The 19856-nt window shown below is 42.4% G+C and overlaps 1 protein-coding gene across 6 annotated transcripts in view; it reads right to left on the bottom strand.

Moving 5' to 3' along the window:
* The window catches only part of sphkap (SPHK1 interactor, AKAP domain containing), a 120970-nt gene that overhangs the window by 13106 nt on the left and 88008 nt on the right, over window positions 1-19856 (bottom strand). For all 6 annotated transcript variants that reach the window (XM_034293700.1, XM_029121783.2, XM_029121776.2 and 3 more), the window contains 4 exons: window positions 16677-16787; window positions 2351-2410; window positions 1946-2086; window positions 1350-1611 (listed from right to left, as the gene is read on the bottom strand). In XM_034293700.1, the coding sequence (XP_034149591.1) occupies window positions 1350-1611; window positions 1946-2086; window positions 2351-2410; window positions 16677-16787 (574 nt within the window). The remainder of the gene's footprint in view (window positions 1-1349; window positions 1612-1945; window positions 2087-2350; window positions 2411-16676; window positions 16788-19856) is intronic.

Here is a 19856-nt window from a genome sequence, read left to right as displayed (position 1 = left end):
TGTATTTCAACATAACCTTTCTCACTACAGTTAATCTTTCTCAGAACATTTTGTGGGATGCACACATTGTCAAACAAATGTTTTTTTCTGCTAGAGCCACCTCTCTTGCCTCTGGCTTTAATGACTACTGGAGGGGAAATGTGAATGATAGGTAGCCTGGTGGAATAAATGGCCGTGCTCCTCAACTTGATCGCCCAACTCCAAAGCAATACTGCATTCTCGCTCACACTGCGTTTCAAACCAGTCGGTCACTGAGTTCACTGAGACCTCCGCTGTAGGTAATATTCGATGCGTCCATGCGGTGCGTTTATGGAGCGGGGCTATTGAAGATCTTGAGGTTTCAGAGAAAAGACAGTGTCCCAGGAGAAGCCCCAGGTTTTCTCCTGGGGGAGTTCAGTCTTTTTATGAAGGCTGACACATGAATATCACATTGTTGTTCATAGACCCTGAAACAGTGAAGAGCTTGTTTGAAAGCCGACTTCCATACAGCCACACCCATCATGACCATACCAAAAGCATCCAAAATGTTATTGAATCTCTGCAGCATAAGCGACAGTCAAAACTGGTATGCATCAGTGTTATTAATGAATAACCACGCATTGAGCTGGTTTGATCTATCCATTCTCAGTTCTTTCGGTGCCATTCAAATGCTAGCCATCATGATTTACGTTAGCTAAATGTTGTTGTAATTTCTTACAAACCAAACTTGAGCGGTATAACACCAAGCCATGAGGTCGAATTATCCATAGAGCTCTGAAACAGGATTGTGTCAAGGCACGGATCTTAGCAAGGATACCCAAATGTGTGCATCATGTAAGGTCCCCGAGAACACAGGGGTCTCCATCATTCTGAAATCGAATTTTTGAACCACGAACACCCTTCTTAGAACTGGTCACCCAGCTGAACTGAGCAATAGGGGGAGAAGAGCCTTGGTCAGGGGACTGGGAGACTATTCAGGATCGAGGGAAAGATGAATGGAACAAAGTAAAGACTTTGTTAAGATTACTGATGAAAACCTGCTCTAGAGTGCTGAGGACCTCAGACCGCGCACAGCCAAAGCAACGCAGAAATGGCTTCTGGACAACTTCTTTGAGTGGACAAACCAGACAGGCAGATCCTGGTCTTCAGACAGTTTGCGGACTTGAACCTGATCAAACATCTCTGGAGAGACCATGGGAGAAACTCCCCAAATACAGGTTTGCCAAGTTTGTAGTATAATACCCAAGAAGGCTTGTGAATGAAATCGCTCCCAAAGGTGCTTTAACCCAAATACTGAATACTCGTGTAAATGTGATTTTATATGCACCGTATATTTAAGTTTCGCACTGCATGGCTAGAGGGGAAATCACCATTTCGGAAGCCGTCATCCTCACTGTCATCCCCCAGGTGTTCTGAGGCGGTAAGGAAGTCCTCTTCTATGGATGAGATGGAGCGGTTGGTGTCGTCATCCACCCTCTGCGCTGCTGTAATTCTCCCCTGGGACCCGTGCCGTTCCTGACCCCACTGCAGCCCAGTGAGGAACTTGTTGATCTCATAGATTATGCGGTCTGGTTGAGTGGGCTGCTGACTCCCAGCACACTGGACAAGACACACATCAGTACCCCTCTGGCCCTGGAGGCAAAACACACACCCACACACAGTAAGGGATGTGTTAAATAATTCATAAATGGTATCTGGTTGGCTGAAGTAATATAGCTGAGTTAGTCAGACGGTGAATGGATTTGGGATGCAAAGTTCTCAGCTAACTTGACATTCTCAGAGTGGGGTCACACTTGGGGATCTGGTAGTATTGACTTTGACCCTTTACCGGTTTGGGTTACGCGCATGCTCAAGGGCATATCAAAACATCACCCCAGTGACCTTAGGACTAAAACCAGCAAACTTTATGTTACTGGCTGAATGATGTCAATGCTAGGCTACCTGCTGCCTTGCTGTGTGTGTTCACCTGTGTGTGGGCGAGGTACTGGTGAGGGTGACAGTCTGGAGTCTCCAGACCACCAAGCAGCAGGATCTCATTCTCCTTGGGGTGCCACATGCTCAGGGAGTCAACCAGTTTGGGCAGGTCTGGAGAGATCAACGCCAGTTTCTGGATGAATCAGGTGAAACACAGTTACAGTGGTTTACGGTAACAGTCATCACCAGCAACAAATCTGCCAAACAACCCTCCCACATAGGCACATTATCCACAACCCATGGCAACGGAGACAGAATTTAGCACCCCGAGGAAAGGCAGAGGGAACAGAATATTAAGACAGTGAGAAAGGGGAGGGGTGTGGGGGGGTGTGGGGGTGTGTGGGGGGGGAGGAGGGTAGAGGAGAGAAACAGATTAAACAGACGGAACCAAGCACACCTTCATGCAGCTGTCGTTGTGCCGATCCACCTTTTGCTGGTCCAGATTTACAAAGCAGATCTGTGAAAAGAGATCGAAAAGTGATCACAGACTTTATACATAACTACAAACAACACATACGTTTAAATCAGTGAGAATTGGCGTCAAAAAGTCGCGCAAATGAATCGCAATACTTCCTACTCCCATGACCTGACCTCATCCAGCTGAAAGCAGTAGTCTGACAGAGGATTGACCAGGTATTTAGAAGCCTCTAACAGGACAGGGCTGGTTGATACCCATTCAGACCATCCCGAGGGAGAGAGACAGACTGATGACAATTTCACTACATACACCCCAAATGGGGACCTGGTCAAAAACAAGTCGACTATGAAAGGGTAACGGTGACATTTGGAATGCAGACAGAAGGTCAGTGATCGCTTTGTCCCAATCACTTCTACGAAGCTTAGATAGTCTGCTATTTCAATCACAGACCCAGACTCACAAAGAACAGCCAAGAGTTCCTAATTTAGACTTTCCAAACATAGGAGATCGGGCAGCTCATCATAGATACATTTTCGTGAGTGTTACTCTCTCGTGGTTGCACGGCCGGGTTGCAGAGGAAAGAATGAATTAACTTCAGCAACAAATGTTTGGTAAACTAACCCAAGATTGAACTCCACATTGGTCAAATGGAATTTGAAGGTCTTGGTTTTAGTAGGATTACGTTTTCCTCTCACCGACTAATAAATACTGGCAGCCTCACCAGCTTTACACACACATACGCCCTCAGTAACCAGTTATTCAGTTTATCTTTCCATCTTTCTCTACAGCTCTCTTCTCTATCTGTTTCCCCAAATGAACTGCTGGTCCATCTTTCCAAACCCAATATTCTGCCCACACTCAGCCAGAGGACATATTAAACATTTCCAGAGAGGAGAATTTCATTATTTCCTGTATTAATCAGACCTGGGAGCCGAAGGAAGTTAACTTACAGACCGACAATACATTTGGTTTCTGTAGGATAATTTATTTTGAACTTTCCTGTTACATTGGTTCATTCAACCAATGAAGAACAATAATAAAAAAACACTTGCAGGGTCCATTTTGTAGGCCTCCTGTCTTCCCCATTTTCAAAATGTTTCTCAGTCAGCTACTTTTCCACTTGGCCTTGTCACCACTGATTTGAAGTGAATCCCCAGCACACGTTAATTAACACCAGCATGACTTGTATGTTTGTTGTCCTGGCCATGTTATTCAATGTCCTCTTTTCAGTGGCACACCTTTCATGTTTCATAGTAATTTACTCTTCTCTGAGTGTGGAGGACATGTATATGTCTGAATAACATCAAAGTAGAAGCAGAAGAAGAAATACAAGCGGTAAATCATGTGCAACCACTGGAACTGGAAGAAAGCAGCAATCAGCTTTTCCTCTTATATTTTTAACCATAAGGGGAAAATATTTTTTGTATTCATATACTTTTTATATTATTTTTCACAAATATCATGTCATTATTGTTCTTCAAGTTCTTCAACCTTTGCCTGATAAACTGTGTTAAATGTTAAACTGAAAATTGGGTGTGTTTTTATTATTGATTAGGTGTTTAAGTTACTTGCCATACACTGTTACAGTATAGTATCTGTCATACACTGTTATGGTATATTTTCTGTCATGCATTGTTACAGTATAGTATGTGTCATACACTGTTATGGTATAATATCTGTCATGCACTGTTACAGTATAGTATCTTTCATACACTGTTATGGTATAATATCTGACATGCACTGTTACAGTATATTATCTGTCATACACTGTTACAGTATAGTATCGGTCATACACTGTTACAGTATAGAATCGGTCATACAATGTTACAGTATTGTATCTGTCACACACTGTTACAGTATAGTATCGGTCATACACTGTTACAGTATAGTATCGGTCATACACTGTTACAGTATAGTATCTGTCATACACTTACAGTATAGTATGTGTCATACTGTACACTGTTGCAGTATAGTATCTATCATTCACTGTTACAGTATAGTATGTGTCATTCAAAGTTACAGTATAGTATCTGTCATACACTGTTACAGTATAGTATCTGTCATTCACTGTTACAGTATAGTATCTGTCACACACTGTTACAGAATAATATCGGTCATACACTGTTACAGTATAGTATCAGTCATACACTGTTACAGCATAGTTTTGGTCATACACTGTTACAGTATAGTATCAGTCATACACTGTTACAGTATAGTATCGGTCATACACCATTACAGTATAGCATCGGTCATACACTGTTACAGTATAGTATGGGTCATACACTGTTACAGTATAGTATCTGTCATACACTTACAGTATAGTATCGGTCATACTGTACACTGTTGCAATATAGTATCTGTCATTCACTGTTACAGTATAGTAACTGTCATACACTGTTACAGTATAGTATCTGTCATTCACTGTTACAGTATAGTATCTGTCATACACTGTTACAGTATAGTATGTGTCATACACTGTTACAGTATAGTATCTGGGAAGAGAGGTAGATGTGAGATTTTTAGGGTGGGAAACCTGCACTTCTGTAGCTAAATATCCTATTACGTTTGTTTAAAAAAATGACAATGTTATCTGATGCAGCATTGATCAGTTATGTAATTTAAACATGCAATTTTTTAGTTTTTGCTTGAAGTTGACTGTTAAGATGAATTTACTGATTTTCTTTTGAGACTGTTTACTGATTCTTGTATAACCCATTTTGAGGCTATACCGTAGTGTAACGGTGATTCTAGCATGATGTGATGGTTATACGGTTTTTGGATTTACTGGGTCTTGCAACTCAACACAATGTAAAGGAAAATAAGATGACCTCCTGGGAAACTGGAGAGAAAAAGAAAAGAAGAAAAAGGGAGAGAAGGGGCGGAGAGACGGGTGAATAGAGAAGGGGCGGGGAGAGGAGGGGAGCAGAGGGAGAGAAGGGGAGCGAGGCACTGTAGAGGACATATGGTACTCCTTCTAGGGACAACATGTTAACTCCTTCACCTTCAGGATGGGGTAACAATAGCCTGGAGTTCTAGAAGTGAGTTTTGAAATAATCTCTGTAAATAAGGCCTGTTTTCACCGTAACACAATGTGTGACCTAGGGCTTTCTAGCAGTGGTGTCGATAATGGTGCCTACAAAAAGACGACACTCCCTTGAACGTTTTCACATTAATTATTTCATGTCAGTGCCTCAGAGTTAATGCATTTAAATTAGAATTTTACCCCAACTTATCTGCATACCATACTTGTTCAAAGAGAGATTTCGGTTTTCTAGCATGTTTAACCTCTTTTTCCACTTACTGAAACATTACTGTGGCAGAAAAAATACTAAAATATATTTTTAAAGGGAGTAAAAAAATAAAAAATTACAGGTCAAAAATAGAAAATGAAATATTTCTCAAGGCACCGACATGATAGAATATAAAAAGGTTCCAGGGGGTGTGGTCTTTCCGTAACAGCTGTAAAGGTTCCAGGGGGTGTGGTCTTTCTGTAACAGCTGTAAAGGTTCCAGGGGGCGTGGTCTTTCTGTAACAGCTGTAAAGGTTACAGGGGGTGTGGTCTTTCTGTAACTACTGTATAGAAAAACAGTGAGGAAAATAATATATTTGACAAATTATGGATTATAAATGTTCTTTCAATAGGAAGTAATAAAATAAATAAGAATTAAAAAAAATTTAAATAAATCTGCCAAACCTATTGGAAAGTAGGTCTGCAGCTGAACTATTGGTGGGGTGCCTGTGTGTGTAATATACAATTTGTATGCTCTTGAATGCATTTCAGTGTCTGCATGTGCGTGAACGCTGATTCCTGCCACTGGCTAATCATTCATCCATATGTGTTTTCCCCTGCTGGCGTTACATCCAGGGAATGTGTGCCCTGCAGCAGGAAAACAACGCTGCGTGTCACCCAGGGCCGCCCAATCAGGGAGAAGATCCTCAGCTGTAATCCAGCCTCCATGTCAAGCCAGCACAGCTACCAATCACAACCTCGGGGTGAATCTAGTCTAAAAGCTTCAGCCAATCAGAGCCAGCTGGATTACTCAAACTGGAAACTAATCAAGTGGTTCTTCCAAAAAGGAGGCCTGAGGAAAACAGCGGTGGACAGTAGTGTACTCTCTTATAGTGACCCTAGTAAACAGTAAACATCCTGGAGATATGGCTAATATTAAATGGAGCACATTGTATCAAAACGTTTTACAGTAAAATGAACAGTCGTTTTACAGGTTTTAGATAGTGTGAGCGATCAGGGAGCCGTTGAGACAGGGCTGAAGAGGTTTCCACCTTGACGTCATGAGGTAACCTGGACAGGGGTGTCGCGGGATCCCGGTATTGATGATAACCGTGATATTTAAAAATTGTAATATTGATATCATGTTAATAATACACATATGATAATGTCGTATTCACTAGGCGAAACTGAAGTTGTATTTTTCCAAAAACCCAGCCAGGTGTTGAAATCAACTTGTTAGCCCCACAAGAACCCCCGGGAGAGATCCACAAAGACGGCCTTTTTAGTAGCCCATTCACATGGAAAAAGGGACATTGTATTTTTCCATAAACCCCTCTTGGTTTTTCCATACCTTATTCATGTCAGTTATAGACAAACGATGCATTTGCTTAAACAAGGAGACTGGACCTAAGCACTGGTGTTGAAATCAACTCGTTAGCCCCACTACAACCCCGGAAGGCCGGATTTCTTCTCTGATGGTTCCTTTTGTTGTTTCCTTTTCCTTTTTTCAGTTATTCGCCTTCAGGTTCAAGGGGCTGTATTATACTGTTGACTGAGAGATAGAGGTTCAAGGGGCTGTATTATACTGTTGACTGACAGATAGAGGTTCAAGGGGCTGTATTATACTGTTGACTGAGTGATAGAGGTTCAAGGGGCTGTATTATACTGTTGACTGACAGATAGAGGTTCAAGGGGCTGTATTATACTGTTGACTGAGAGATAGAGGTTCAAGGGGCTGTATTATACTGTTGACTGAGAGATAGAGGTTCAAGGAGCTGTATTATACTGTTGACTGACAGATAGGCATATGACACCGTGTTACAAGAATACATCTACTGAAGAATCTGAGATCGCAAAAGACTTCTTTCAACTCCTGTTTTAACACCACAGGGAGCAGAAAGGGTCCTGATTGTCCTGATCTACCGGTGCACATAATCTGATGTGGCCATAGAGATGTAGGCCTCTTCAATTTACCACACAAAGCCTGCCTAGAATCCAGGTCTCTATCTCTTATATCTCCAATACAGACACACACACTTTCATGTATTTTCAGGACCTAATTCCAAAGACAATTTTCCCAAATATCTAACCCTTACAAAAATCCTAACATTAACCTAACTGTAACCTTAATCACCTGTTACTAAACTTAAACCCAAACTCTAAAGCTAACCCAGAAATCTACACAGCCTCTCGAAAAGTCTGTCTCTTGTGATATGAAGACATTCTGAAATGGTAGGTAATCAATTACCCCAACACAGGCTTACAGAGGGTTCACATCCGATCGACTTCTCAAACACACATTTTGTCCAGGTCCTTAGAACTTTCCCTTGAGGTACTAATGTATATAAAGTATCTCACAAAAGTGAGTACACCCCTCATATTTTAGCAAATATTTGATTATATCTTTTCATGTGACAACACTGAAGAAATGACACTTTGCTACAATGTAAAGTAGTGAGTGTACAGCTTGTATAACAGTGTACATTTGCTGTCCCCTCAAAATAACACAACACACAGCCATTAATGTCTAAACTGCTGGCAACAAAAAGTGAGAACACCCCTATGTGAACTCCATGTCCAAGAGGGTTAAGGCAGTGCTGGAAAATAATGGTGGCCACACAAAATATTGACACTTTGGGCCCAATTTGGACATTTGAATTTAGGGGTTTACTCACTTTTGTTGCCAGCAGTTTAGACATTAATGGCTGTAAATTACTTTACTACTTTACATTGTAGCAAAGTGTTATTTCTTCAGTGTTGTCACATGAAAAGATATAATCAAATATTTACAAAAATGTGAGGGGTGTACTTTTGTGAGATACCATATATAAGCATTCTCATTCTTTTTGTTTAGCCTTGCATAACTGGTTTGTCACTAGATTAAGATCTGGTTCCATCTGGGTTTAGAGGTTCAATAGATAGGAACCATGATGAAGAGCTCCCCTTTTCTGTGCAAATTATGTGCAGGTCTATGTTCAAAATGTTCCTTCTCTTTACAAAATGTGAAAGATGCTAAGCGCTGCTTGGGCTGTGATCCCCTTTTAATCTTTTAATTTCAGCCCTTTTTACTCCTATTGTCTGGCCAACAACCACCCCATTGTCCTGTGACTCAACTTATTGTATATTTTTTCTGATTGAGACTCAGATATACATAAAAAAGAGAAAAAAAATAAAATAAATTGGAATGATTTTCTTATAACTTTTAAATGTATATATATATATAAAAGAAAATGTAGGGATTGACAATGCACAAATGAAGATCAGACAATAATTTTGTATAATGAGCAGTCAATAAAAGAACACTAAAATGGTGGATCTATTTTACCAGCCATGGTGGGTGGTCACAGAGGGAACAGTTACAACATGCACATGGTGTAAGAACTGGCAAGAAACACTAGTAAAGTGTGACTTTCTGTTTTGTGTTTCTTGGACTGTTACATCATTTTAACACAATAGATGGATTTATACTGTTAGTTTGAGTTTGCTGCAATGGTCTGCTGCTAGCAGAGTGAGGCATTACATTTAGAGATGATTTACTTCACAGAACAACACCCAGTTACCTCGACTTTAATACGTATTTTAAAGGGGAATCAGAAATATAGGTAAATTGTTCATGACTCAGCATGTTTCACTCCAAAATCATTTTACTCATTAACTTACTCAAGCAACTTCTAATCATTAAAACATTCATACTTTTATTGTGCTCCTAGATTTATAGACGTGTTTCTATATTCCTCCTTTGCAGCACATCATAAAATCCTGAGCGTTGAGCCATTAACTATAACAATAAATACTCTTTATTATTCATTGTCATAGTGATTTGTGGGGGAAGTTGATTTGGTGATTCTTAATGTTTAGTGGCATTACGGTTTTTACTACTGTATCTAAATAATTTATTTTAAAGAGTCACATGGTCCACCTGAAATTGCATTCCAGCTGAAAAGTCTTCCAAACCGATGACTGAAGGTAAAATAGTAGACCACAGACTCCAGCCTATTGAAACAGACAGAGCAGTGTACAGTTCCGGAGCTCACTGCACCTTTTTTTTTTCCTTTCCAAAAAAGTCAAAAAGGAAGGTTTTGAGTGAGGAACAGAAGGGGTAAAATTAAGAGACCACTGCAAATGTAACACTTCTGCTCCTCTCTCAAAACTTAAATTTTTCAACTTTTTTGGAAAGGAAAAAAAAAGGTGCAGTGGTCTCTTAATTTTTCCAGAGCTGTATATCCCTTTCTCCTTACATGCCACTGCACCACTGTAAATGAAATCAGCCGTGTCTCAGTAAATGTGGTGGTGGCGTCCCTCCAGCACCACGGGGACGGTTCCATGCTCCCGGACAGGTGGCGGTCAGGTAGCTCCTTCAGACCTGCAGCATTTGTTGGGGAGGACTGCTCCAACCTTCTTTGTGTGATGTGCTTCTAGTCCTCTATGAGTGAACTGACACAGCAGTTCCTTATTAGATGATGGTTCGCTGCATGAAGGTTGGTTGGTTCACTGCATGAAGGTTGGTTGGTTCACTGCATGAAGGTTGGTTGGTTCACTGCATGAAGGTTGGTTGGTTCATTGCATGAAGGTTGGTTGGTTCATTGCATGAAGGTTGGTTGGTTCACTGCATGAAGGTTGGTGGGTTCACAGTATGAAGGTTGGTTGGTTCACTCCTTGAAGGTTGGTTGGTTCACAGTATGAAGGTTGGTTGGTTCACTCCTTGAAGGTTGGCTGGTTGGTTCATGGCATGAAGGTTGGTTCACAGCATGAAGGTTGGTTGGTTGGTTCACTGCATGAAGGTTGGTTGGTTCACAGTATGAAAGTTGGTTGGTTCACTGCATTAAGGTTGGTTGGTTCACTCCTTGAAGATTGGCTGGTTGGTTCATGGCATGAAGGTTGGTTGGTTCACAGCATGAAGGTTGGTTCACAGCATGAAGGTTGGTTGGTTCACAGCATGAAGGTTGGTTGGTTCACAGCATGAAGGTTGGTTGGCTGGTTCACAGGATGAAGGTTGGTTGGTTCACAGCATGAAGGTTGGTTGGTTGGTTCACAGCATGAAGGTTGGTTGGTTCACGGTATGAAGGTTGGTTGGTTCACTGCATGACGGTTGGATGGTTCACTGCATAAAGATTGTGCAGATAGTCGTTTTTGGTGTCTGATTGTATTTATTAGCCTTAGATCCCTTCAAGTCATTCCGTTGGGGGTGCTGTATGGACTTCCCCTCGCTCTGTGACATTCACCATGGAGCCCAAAATATCTGTGATGTGGGGTGGTTGAGTGTAGCACCGTTCTTGGTTGAATGTCTTTGGAGTAACGTGGATATTGCTTCAGACTTTTCATCAAAACCCCCTCCTGATGTTTCTTGCCCTGTCGCCGATGGAGTGAGCCGCTTCCTTGTAAAAGCATTGAACGGAAAGAGGTGGGCTGGGTGTTGAACGTCCTTCCACATCACAGGGTTCTCTAGCCAGGCACAGTCACTGCACTTCCCTCCTGACTCAGATGGAAGGGTGTGAGATACAGAGGAGTGCTGTCAGTATCAAGTGTAATCAATCTGTGGTCTAGCCATTCCAGTGGTCTAACCAGAGCCCGTTGGATTTGTTCAGCAAAAGCTCTTAACTATGTCTCATGAAGCATAAGATGCTTGAAAATATACACCTTTCTTATTGTAATAATTTTCCTGGACAATTATTTTTAAAACTCAATTAAGAGCACTACCGAAAAGCATCGAAAATTAACCGAAAACATGAGAAATACTAACCTCTGTCCTGCTCTTCTTCCGAACTCTAACCTCTGTTCTCCTCTTTCGCTCTACTGCCCATTGCTCTCATCTCAGCACACCCAGACATTCTTCCTGTGTCCTCATTGTGTTTCCATGTGCTCCTTACATAAGCCTGTAAGAACCAGCCTGGCCTGACTGTGAGCCACATAGATAATCTGTCGGCAAACACATTCCAAATTGCACCGTGTTTTCTATATGGTGCACAAAATTGGAGTGTAACCGTAATCGATTTATTCTGAGTCTGCGTCATACAGGCTTGCATTTGGTGTGTATTTCGCTTTGACAAACAAAACAACAGTACAGGACAAAATATGTGTACTGTTCCACCCATTCTAGACAGGGAATAAGGTGCCATGTGTTGTGTGAAACTCCTACGGTGGGCTCAGGGGACCACTGGCTACCACTGGCTACCACTGGCTACCATTGGCTACCACTGGCTGGCCACTACAGAAACACACACAAATGACTATGTCTCTGTGACTAGTTCCCACCATATGTTGGGTTGCTGTCAACAGGAATACTACAGACTCCCGTACTGTGGATCATGATCCAGACTGAGAGATCAGAGGTTGGGTCGCTGTCCGGACAAAGCCATGCCGCTGGTATCCTGAAGATGGGCTGGGCTGGGCCGGCCCCTCCCCTGCCTCTCTCCCCCACCTCTCTCTAAACCAGCCCCTCCCCTGCCCCTCTCCCCCTGCCCCTCTCTAAACCAACCAGATCCTTGACTCTTCACCCCTGAGCCCCGAACCCCAGGTGGAGCCGTGAGGCTTTGTCTGCATGCCCGTTATTCATGTGCCTTGGCTGTATGCTGGTTATTGACAGCTCTAATGTGTCTGGTGTCCATGCCTGTTTACTTCTCCGTTCGGCCTTGGCCTCCTACTCTGGAATAAAATGATTGGGTAATTAACTGGTAATGATTTCACATTGCCAGTCATACCCATTCCCAATCCCAGGCCCAGACAGTCAGGCAAACAGGCAGGCTTGTGCACAGTTGCTGTGGGAGATGCACCAACAGCCAATTAGAGCGTAATAAGAAGAATTTGGGAATATGTCCATCTGAACAGCTACTGTATAACCCTGTCCTTTGCCATTGACCGTGAGCTACAGCCTGTATTTTTCCCCTATCTATTTCGATACATCTTAACACACCACACCCACCCAATGGCTTCTTCCCATCCACACACCCCCACAGTACTTGTCCCAAACCCAACCGCATTTCAGTTTGGGCTGACATGTTATTTAAGCCCACCAATACCTTCTAAAGCCTAGTGAAGACTTTTGGAATGATAAGTACATACAAATGTATCAGGGGCAGACAGTCACTTCATAAAACTAAATGCATGGAGCCTACACACACTACAGATACAAACAAGCAATGTTGACCGTAGGCAGGTGTCAGATTCTGGCTTGGTGGATCTGTAAAAGACTTAAGCATGTTTTACTAAGTTTTATCTAGGTCTGTAGAGCGTACTGTTATTTCAAACAAATGATTAAAACAGATCATTGAATTGTTTCATTTAATTAGGTGCCTGTGTTTGGAGCCATGTGTCACATACGCCACTCCACAGGACTAATCCAGGAGCAGCATGTGATCCCTGGTCTTGCAACCAAACAGGAAATGGACTTTACCATGGTGACATTGTGGGGCCCCCTTATTTGCACTAACATACTTCTACAAGCACCTGTGATGTTCCTGTATATAGGTTGCTTACATGAGCAGCTGTATGAACGACTATTTTGCTCGCAATTAGATAGATTTGGATGGATAAAGGTGAAATACCTGGTTAAAGAAAGTGTAAAAAAGAAAACGTTATACCAGTATATTTTATTATATCATAAAAAGAGTTATATAATGATAAGATGTGAGACACATTATTATTTATCAGCTTCTCTGGCGTTCGCTGCTACCATGCTGCCGCCAGTCGACTCACACACACCAGCTGCCCAAAGGAGAGATGAGGAACCACTTCACAAGTTGAGCAGGCAACAAAGATGCTTTTGTAGACGAGGTTGCAGAAGTCTGAAGTGACCAAAATAATCCCCTTTGGCTGGCTGACCACAGAGCCGGGATGTAGCTGGCCTAGGTGGGTTAGCCTGCACATTCTGACTTCTCCCATAAACGCACAAACTGAATCCAGTTACAGAGAATTTTGCGAGGCCAAAGACCCCTTAACTTGGCAAGTGAGGAAAAACAAATGTGTCATCCCGCAGCCCGTCAAATCTTTGGATTCAGGGGGTTCACTGTGTTCTTTTCACTGGGGCTTTTCTATGAAGCCTCAATGGGACACAGTTAAAGTGTACGTCCTTCTATGGGACACAGTTAAAGTGTACGCTCCATCTATGGGACAGTTAAAGTGTACGCTCCATCTATTGGACAGTTAAAGTGTACGCTCCTTCTATGGGACACAGTTAAAGTGTGCGCTCCATCTATGGGACAGTTAAAGTGTACGCTCCTTCTATGGGACAGTTAAAGTGTACGCTCCTTCTATGGGACACAGTTAAAGTGTACGCTCCTTCTATGGGACACAGTTAAAGTGTACGCTCCTTCTAAGGGACAGTTAAAGTGTGCGCTCCTAAGGGACAGTTAAAGTGTGCGCTCCCTCTATGGGACACAGTTAAAGGGAAACTTTAGTGGTGTTTTTGAAACAGGGTGAGGTTAATAACAGTGATATTCTCTGGTGTTTGTTAGTGCATGAAATAACTGGTCCTGAAGTCTGGGATGACAGTAATATAATAGGATAGGGCTACATAATAGCGTCTACTGTCACTGCAACAAACACAGCAGAATCAAATGTGCAATAGGCTTCAGATTCAAACTGTTTACTGTTTACTAGGTAACAACTGACTTGAGTTCAGTTAATGCATTAAAACACAAGAGTGTGATCACATTGATGTGGTGAGCAGTAAAAAGTCTGAACGCACAAGCTTTTATATTATTTCTTAGAGGTCCTGTCTGCCAAGTCCGTTCACCTTCCGGAGTATTCTCTATTTTGTCATGGCACGGCTAATATACCACAGCTATGGGCTGTTATTAAGCACGACACAATGCTGAGTGCCTGGATCCAGCCTTGATATGGCACCCCCTCTGGACACATCCTCAACCATCTGTGTGGCCAAATTTGTTCCACATATTAGGTAAGAAGATAATAAAAAATGAATTAATGTAAAAACAATTTGACGGTTTAACCTTCAAAGACAACGAACTTAACCCTATCCTAAACACAACCTCGGACATTAATCAGACTGCATGCTGCTGAGTGTTCAGGTCTAATCAATGACGGTCACATCTTGACAATCACCCTACTGAAAGGGATCATATTGGACAACTGCATTAATCAAACTAAATGATTGCCCCCCCCCCTCGCCAACTGAAACCCTGGCAGAGTAAACAAAACCATTTCCCATCTCAGGAATTTAATCTGTATTCCACACACTCACCAACACAGCTTCTGTCTAGTCCTGACCAGGGTCTGTAATTAACTAAGCTGATATGGCCAAAGGTATACGTCTGTGGTAATCCTGATTATCAGAAGTGTGGCGGGAACACACACACACACACACACTTCTCAACCCCGGGTTCCTCATCCACTTCTCCACTGTGTCTGTGTGGGGGGGACCAATTCATAGCCCCAGTCTCATCAGTGAGTCTTCTTTTACCTTTGATTAATTAGCTGAGTAACCCAGGAAGAGCTGAATTGCTCATTCAAGAGCCTAACTATTTGCGGCACAGGAGACAGGCACCACAAGCACACCCATATGAACTCACACACATCTGCACACACGTCTCCACACGCATCTCCACACGCGTCTCCACACGCGTCTCCACACGCGTCTCCACACGCGTCTCCACACGCGTCTCCACACGCGTCTCCACACGCGTCTCCACACGCGTCTCCACACGCGTCTCCACACGCATCTCCACACGCATCTCCACACGCGCCTCCACATGCATCCCCACATGCGTCTCCACACACACACAGGGAGAGGAGATGCTACAGCATCTGTTCCTGCTCGCATTAAACACCCCAGTGATTCAAAGGATCGGGACACACTGTGAATGTGCCACTGTCTCATATGCAAACACAACCTTGAAGATTAAACGGCTTTTGAGTGGGTCCAGAGCTGGGAATGAGATAGTGGAGTGATCCAATATGCAGTGGCAAGGACAGACAGGGTAAGTTAACAGTGAGAAGGTTTTCGGTAAATAGGTTTTACATTTTACAAGGTCTTAGCTTTCTTCTAAGTAGCCAAGCCCAAATGTGGCTATAGAAATGTATGCGCTCTCCTGCCAGTGATATTCAATCAACATTCACTGACTAGCAGCAAAAGCAAGGCATTATCCTATTAGTCATATTAAACACCCATGATCCTAGTTCCACCTGTAGATCACTCCTCTTTTCAAATGTATAATGGATTTTCCCATGTTTGGTCATGAACCACGCACACGTGTCCTGCATTTCAAACCGCGTTTAACAAAAGAAATAACAGCTTATAAAGATGTTGAGCTAAAGATTCTGATTTGTTCCATCATTGATTCATCATTCACTGATAACAGATGTGGCTCAACCACACACCATACAAGAGGGCTTACTGGTGAAGAAGTAAGCATACGCAACATCCACTTGAAGGAACGCGGGGTACAGCCACCCCTCACATCCCTGGGCTGAGAGGTAAAATCATTTGAAAGGCCCAGCCACAGAATAATAAAAAAAACACACAAAACATTGATTGGAATGTTTAATAAATGTTTGTAATTTATATTCAAATGTGAAAACATGTCCTGGGAACCAAGCTAGACAAGAACACCTTCGTCTTGACACCAGAGAGAAAATGTTGCTATTTTAAAGGAAATGTTGCCATGAACCTACCTGGCATAACATGACATTTACATCAAACCTACCACAGTATAATATGACATTTACATCAAATACAGATAAGCAAACTTCCCCTTTACGGTCTGGTCAATCAAAATGCTGCTACGTTTCCACCTGTATTATACACACAAAAAAAAATTCTAACCTTGTGGGGACCAGAAATCCATAACTCCAACCCAAATCCAAGCCCTTACCTGAACATCAATAACCAAACCTTCATACCTAAAGTTAACCTAGCACTAAAATTAAATCCTAAACCTAACCTCTAATGCCTAAACCTAAAATTAAATCCAATTATATCACTATGTCCAGTTCTACACTTTAGAAACAGTTAGAAGAACCTTTGGAGACCAATTGGTCAGGCTGTACCTTCCTTCCGCGCGCATGCGCGCGCACACACACACGCACACAAACACACACACACACACAGTACTCACTCACCGTGCTGCAGCTCCCCTCGGCGTCGTCCTCCATGAGGCCCAGCCGACACAGAGCCTTCTCATTGGTCAGCCAGTACTCTGACGAGTCCAGCACACTGTTACTGCACAGAACCTGGAACACACCAATAACAGTCTTACACACAATGAGAAACTACATGAATCCATCACAGAATGTATAACACAATGAGAAACTGCACACATCCATCACAGAATGTATAACACACACAATGAGAAACTACACACATCCATCACAAATTGTACAACACACACATTTCAGGTTTTAGTCTCTTGGTGCTGACCCCAAAAATTATTCCCAATCCTATTTTCCTTACACCTTAAAGCTAACTCTGACCTTTAACCTAGCCCTCACGGGGACCAGGGGAATTGTTCTCCACAGGTACTATAAACCCTGCACACAAAAAAATACATTACTCATCTACTGACAACATTTCCCTTTAAGACCAACTAACAACCCTTACATTCTCTACAGGCCTTAGTCCAAGGCATACTTTATTATGGAAATGGTCAGCAACAGGGTAAATTGCGGGGGTTTCTTCTAATTTTACAATTAATAATGGTTACAATTTAATATGTTTAATTAATTTGGACTTTTTTATGTCCTCCATTTCTGTGTTTTTCAAACACACACCTGATATCTGTCTCGTTCTCAGTTGTTTATGTTTAAAACAGAATGCACGGTCTCATGCACGGTCTCATGCACAGTCTCATGCACGGTCTCATGCACGAATGTGGTTATTAGAATCTTCAGTTCCGAGCGTCTCACAGGTGACACAGCGGTCAGGCTAGACTACATGACAGCCTGGGCAGAATGGTGTCCTACAAGACCCTAGAAATGGATCCGTTAACTTCCTGGCAAGCCGTGTAATAAGAGGCTGGGTATTTTATTTGACCCTAATTTAACCAGGCGAGTTGATGTTAGAGCACATTGTTATTCATTGTTATTCACAGCAACTGGATTTGAAAGCCTGAGTTACTTAATTCTGCTGATGCTCTCTCATGCCACCCTGCGCAGCTGAAATGAAGAGGACACCGTTGAATTGAAGTACCGACGCAGATCCGCCCAGCGCCCAGCAAGGACGGTACAAGATTCTACGAGGCCCCTGGCCACGCGTGTCTTTGGAGGTTACCCCCATCCGAAGTCATGCAACGTTTGCACACAAACTTTCCCCCCAATTGTGTGTTATGACACACGCACTTGTGTTAAGGCCGCAGTACATCAAAAAACACCTGTACACAACTCACACTGGACTTACAGCAAAATCACTACATCATGTAAAACCAAACTATTCTACGAGAATGGGACTGCTCCAAAGAACACATGTTTAAATTCCTGGGACTTCTTTCCATAATATCACCTCTCTTGATTCCTATTCTTTCTCCTCTTTTCTTTCTGAAGCACTTTTGTTTCAGCGTTTTCTATCCATAACCCATTAAGGAAAAAATAACACAACACTATAAATCACTTATTTGATCGATACCAGGCTAGGTTAGACAAAACTGGCAGTCATCACTCTCACAATATCAAACAGCAACTTCAAATTGATAGGACAAAATTGACACGATCAAAATATTTCATTGATATAACAAAAAAGAAATGTATTCATTATTCATTCATTATTTCAAATCATAATAATCTGAAGCATTGGTATAGCCTAAAAATTGTGAAGATTATATAATGTGCTTTTAGGTCAAGTTAATATCAAGTAAAATATTAAAAAATAAATTTACATTAAGTAATTTAGCAAATGCTTTGTTTCATACAAAGCGACTTACAAGTGAGGCTGAAAATAATCCTTCTGTAGCATACAACTACAACAGCTACAAAATAGCTTTAAACAACAGTAATAAAAATCTCTATATAATAATACATTTTTATTATTGGCTCATAATCATGGAAATATCTCATATAAATATACATACATATACATACATAATATTAGATCTAATAGATCTAACAAGCTGGTAGTTAGAGGCCCTGGTATTGTTTGTGGCAGGACGCTGGGATGGGTGGTGGAGGGGCCTTGGCATGGGTTGAGGTGAAGCCAGGGGGCCCTGACATGGGTTGAGGTGAAGCCAGGGGGCCCTGGTATTGGTTGTGGCAGGACGCTGGGATGGGTGGTGGAGGGGCCTTAGAATGGTTTGAGGAGTCCAGGTAAGAGTTGAGGTGGAGGCGGGGAGCCATGGTCTGGAATGGGTTTAGCGGAGGGACCCTGGCATGGGTTGAGGTGAAGCCAGGGGGCCCTGGTATGGGTTGAGGTGGAGCAAAGGGACCCTGGTATGGGTTGAGGTGGAGCAAAGGGACCCTGGCATGGGTTGAGGTGGAGCAAAGGGCCCTGGTATGGGTTGAGGTGGAGCAAAGGGACCCTGGTATGGGTTGAGGTGGAGCAAAGGGCCCTGGTTGTGGAAGGGCCCTGGAATATTTTGAAGTAGAGCCCTGGTTTTCAGGGGGCGCTTGATGGGCTGAAGGGTCCACATATTCAGGCGCTCTCGGTCTATCTGTCTACATTTTACATTCACAATAAATTGTCCCAGGGGCCTCTGGTTGCCTGGAAGCCCAAGGCTCTTAATGGTCATAATGGTCAGAGGCCCCGGGGGCCAGAACCCATTTGCCTGGTCCATAATCCAGCCCTGGCGCTTTGCCATGGGATTAATTTTGGACAGGGGGGGTGTCAACAAGTTATTGCTACTTAGATTAATGAGAAACATTTGCTGTACAATACATGCAGATTTAACTGACTTTGAACTGTTTCTAATCGAATTAATCAAATTAGACCTCAATGATGTTTTAATAAACATACATGCACATGGAGGAGAGTGCAAGAGGACGGAGAAACAAGGATGTTATCAAATTCATTTAATCAATGTTTTTACTATTTGGTCAGCATTCTAAAACGTTTAACATTCATTTATTTTCTGGCTATCTGTTTTTCTTTAGAGAGAAGTGGGAACACAAGACGATTAAAATAGCAGTAGAGGTGTGTAAAACATTGGTCAGCGATTTCTTCTGGAAAAAGAAGAGACCTGGCAGCAGTTCATCTAGTTTGTGTTCAGTAATGTCTTTATGTTTTGGTGCTGTTCTATAAAATAAGAAAATATTATTTCTGAATTACAATGTACTGTATGCTTTTGTTTCCTCAGGCTTATGTCCTACACAGAAAAT

This window comes from Esox lucius, chromosome 1, assembly GCF_011004845.1.
Source record: "Esox lucius isolate fEsoLuc1 chromosome 1, fEsoLuc1.pri, whole genome shotgun sequence".
NCBI classification, from domain to species: Eukaryota; Metazoa; Chordata; class Actinopteri; order Esociformes; family Esocidae; genus Esox; species Esox lucius.
Note: the sequence above shows the minus strand (reverse complement) of the source record. Positions and strands in the feature narration are given on the sequence as shown.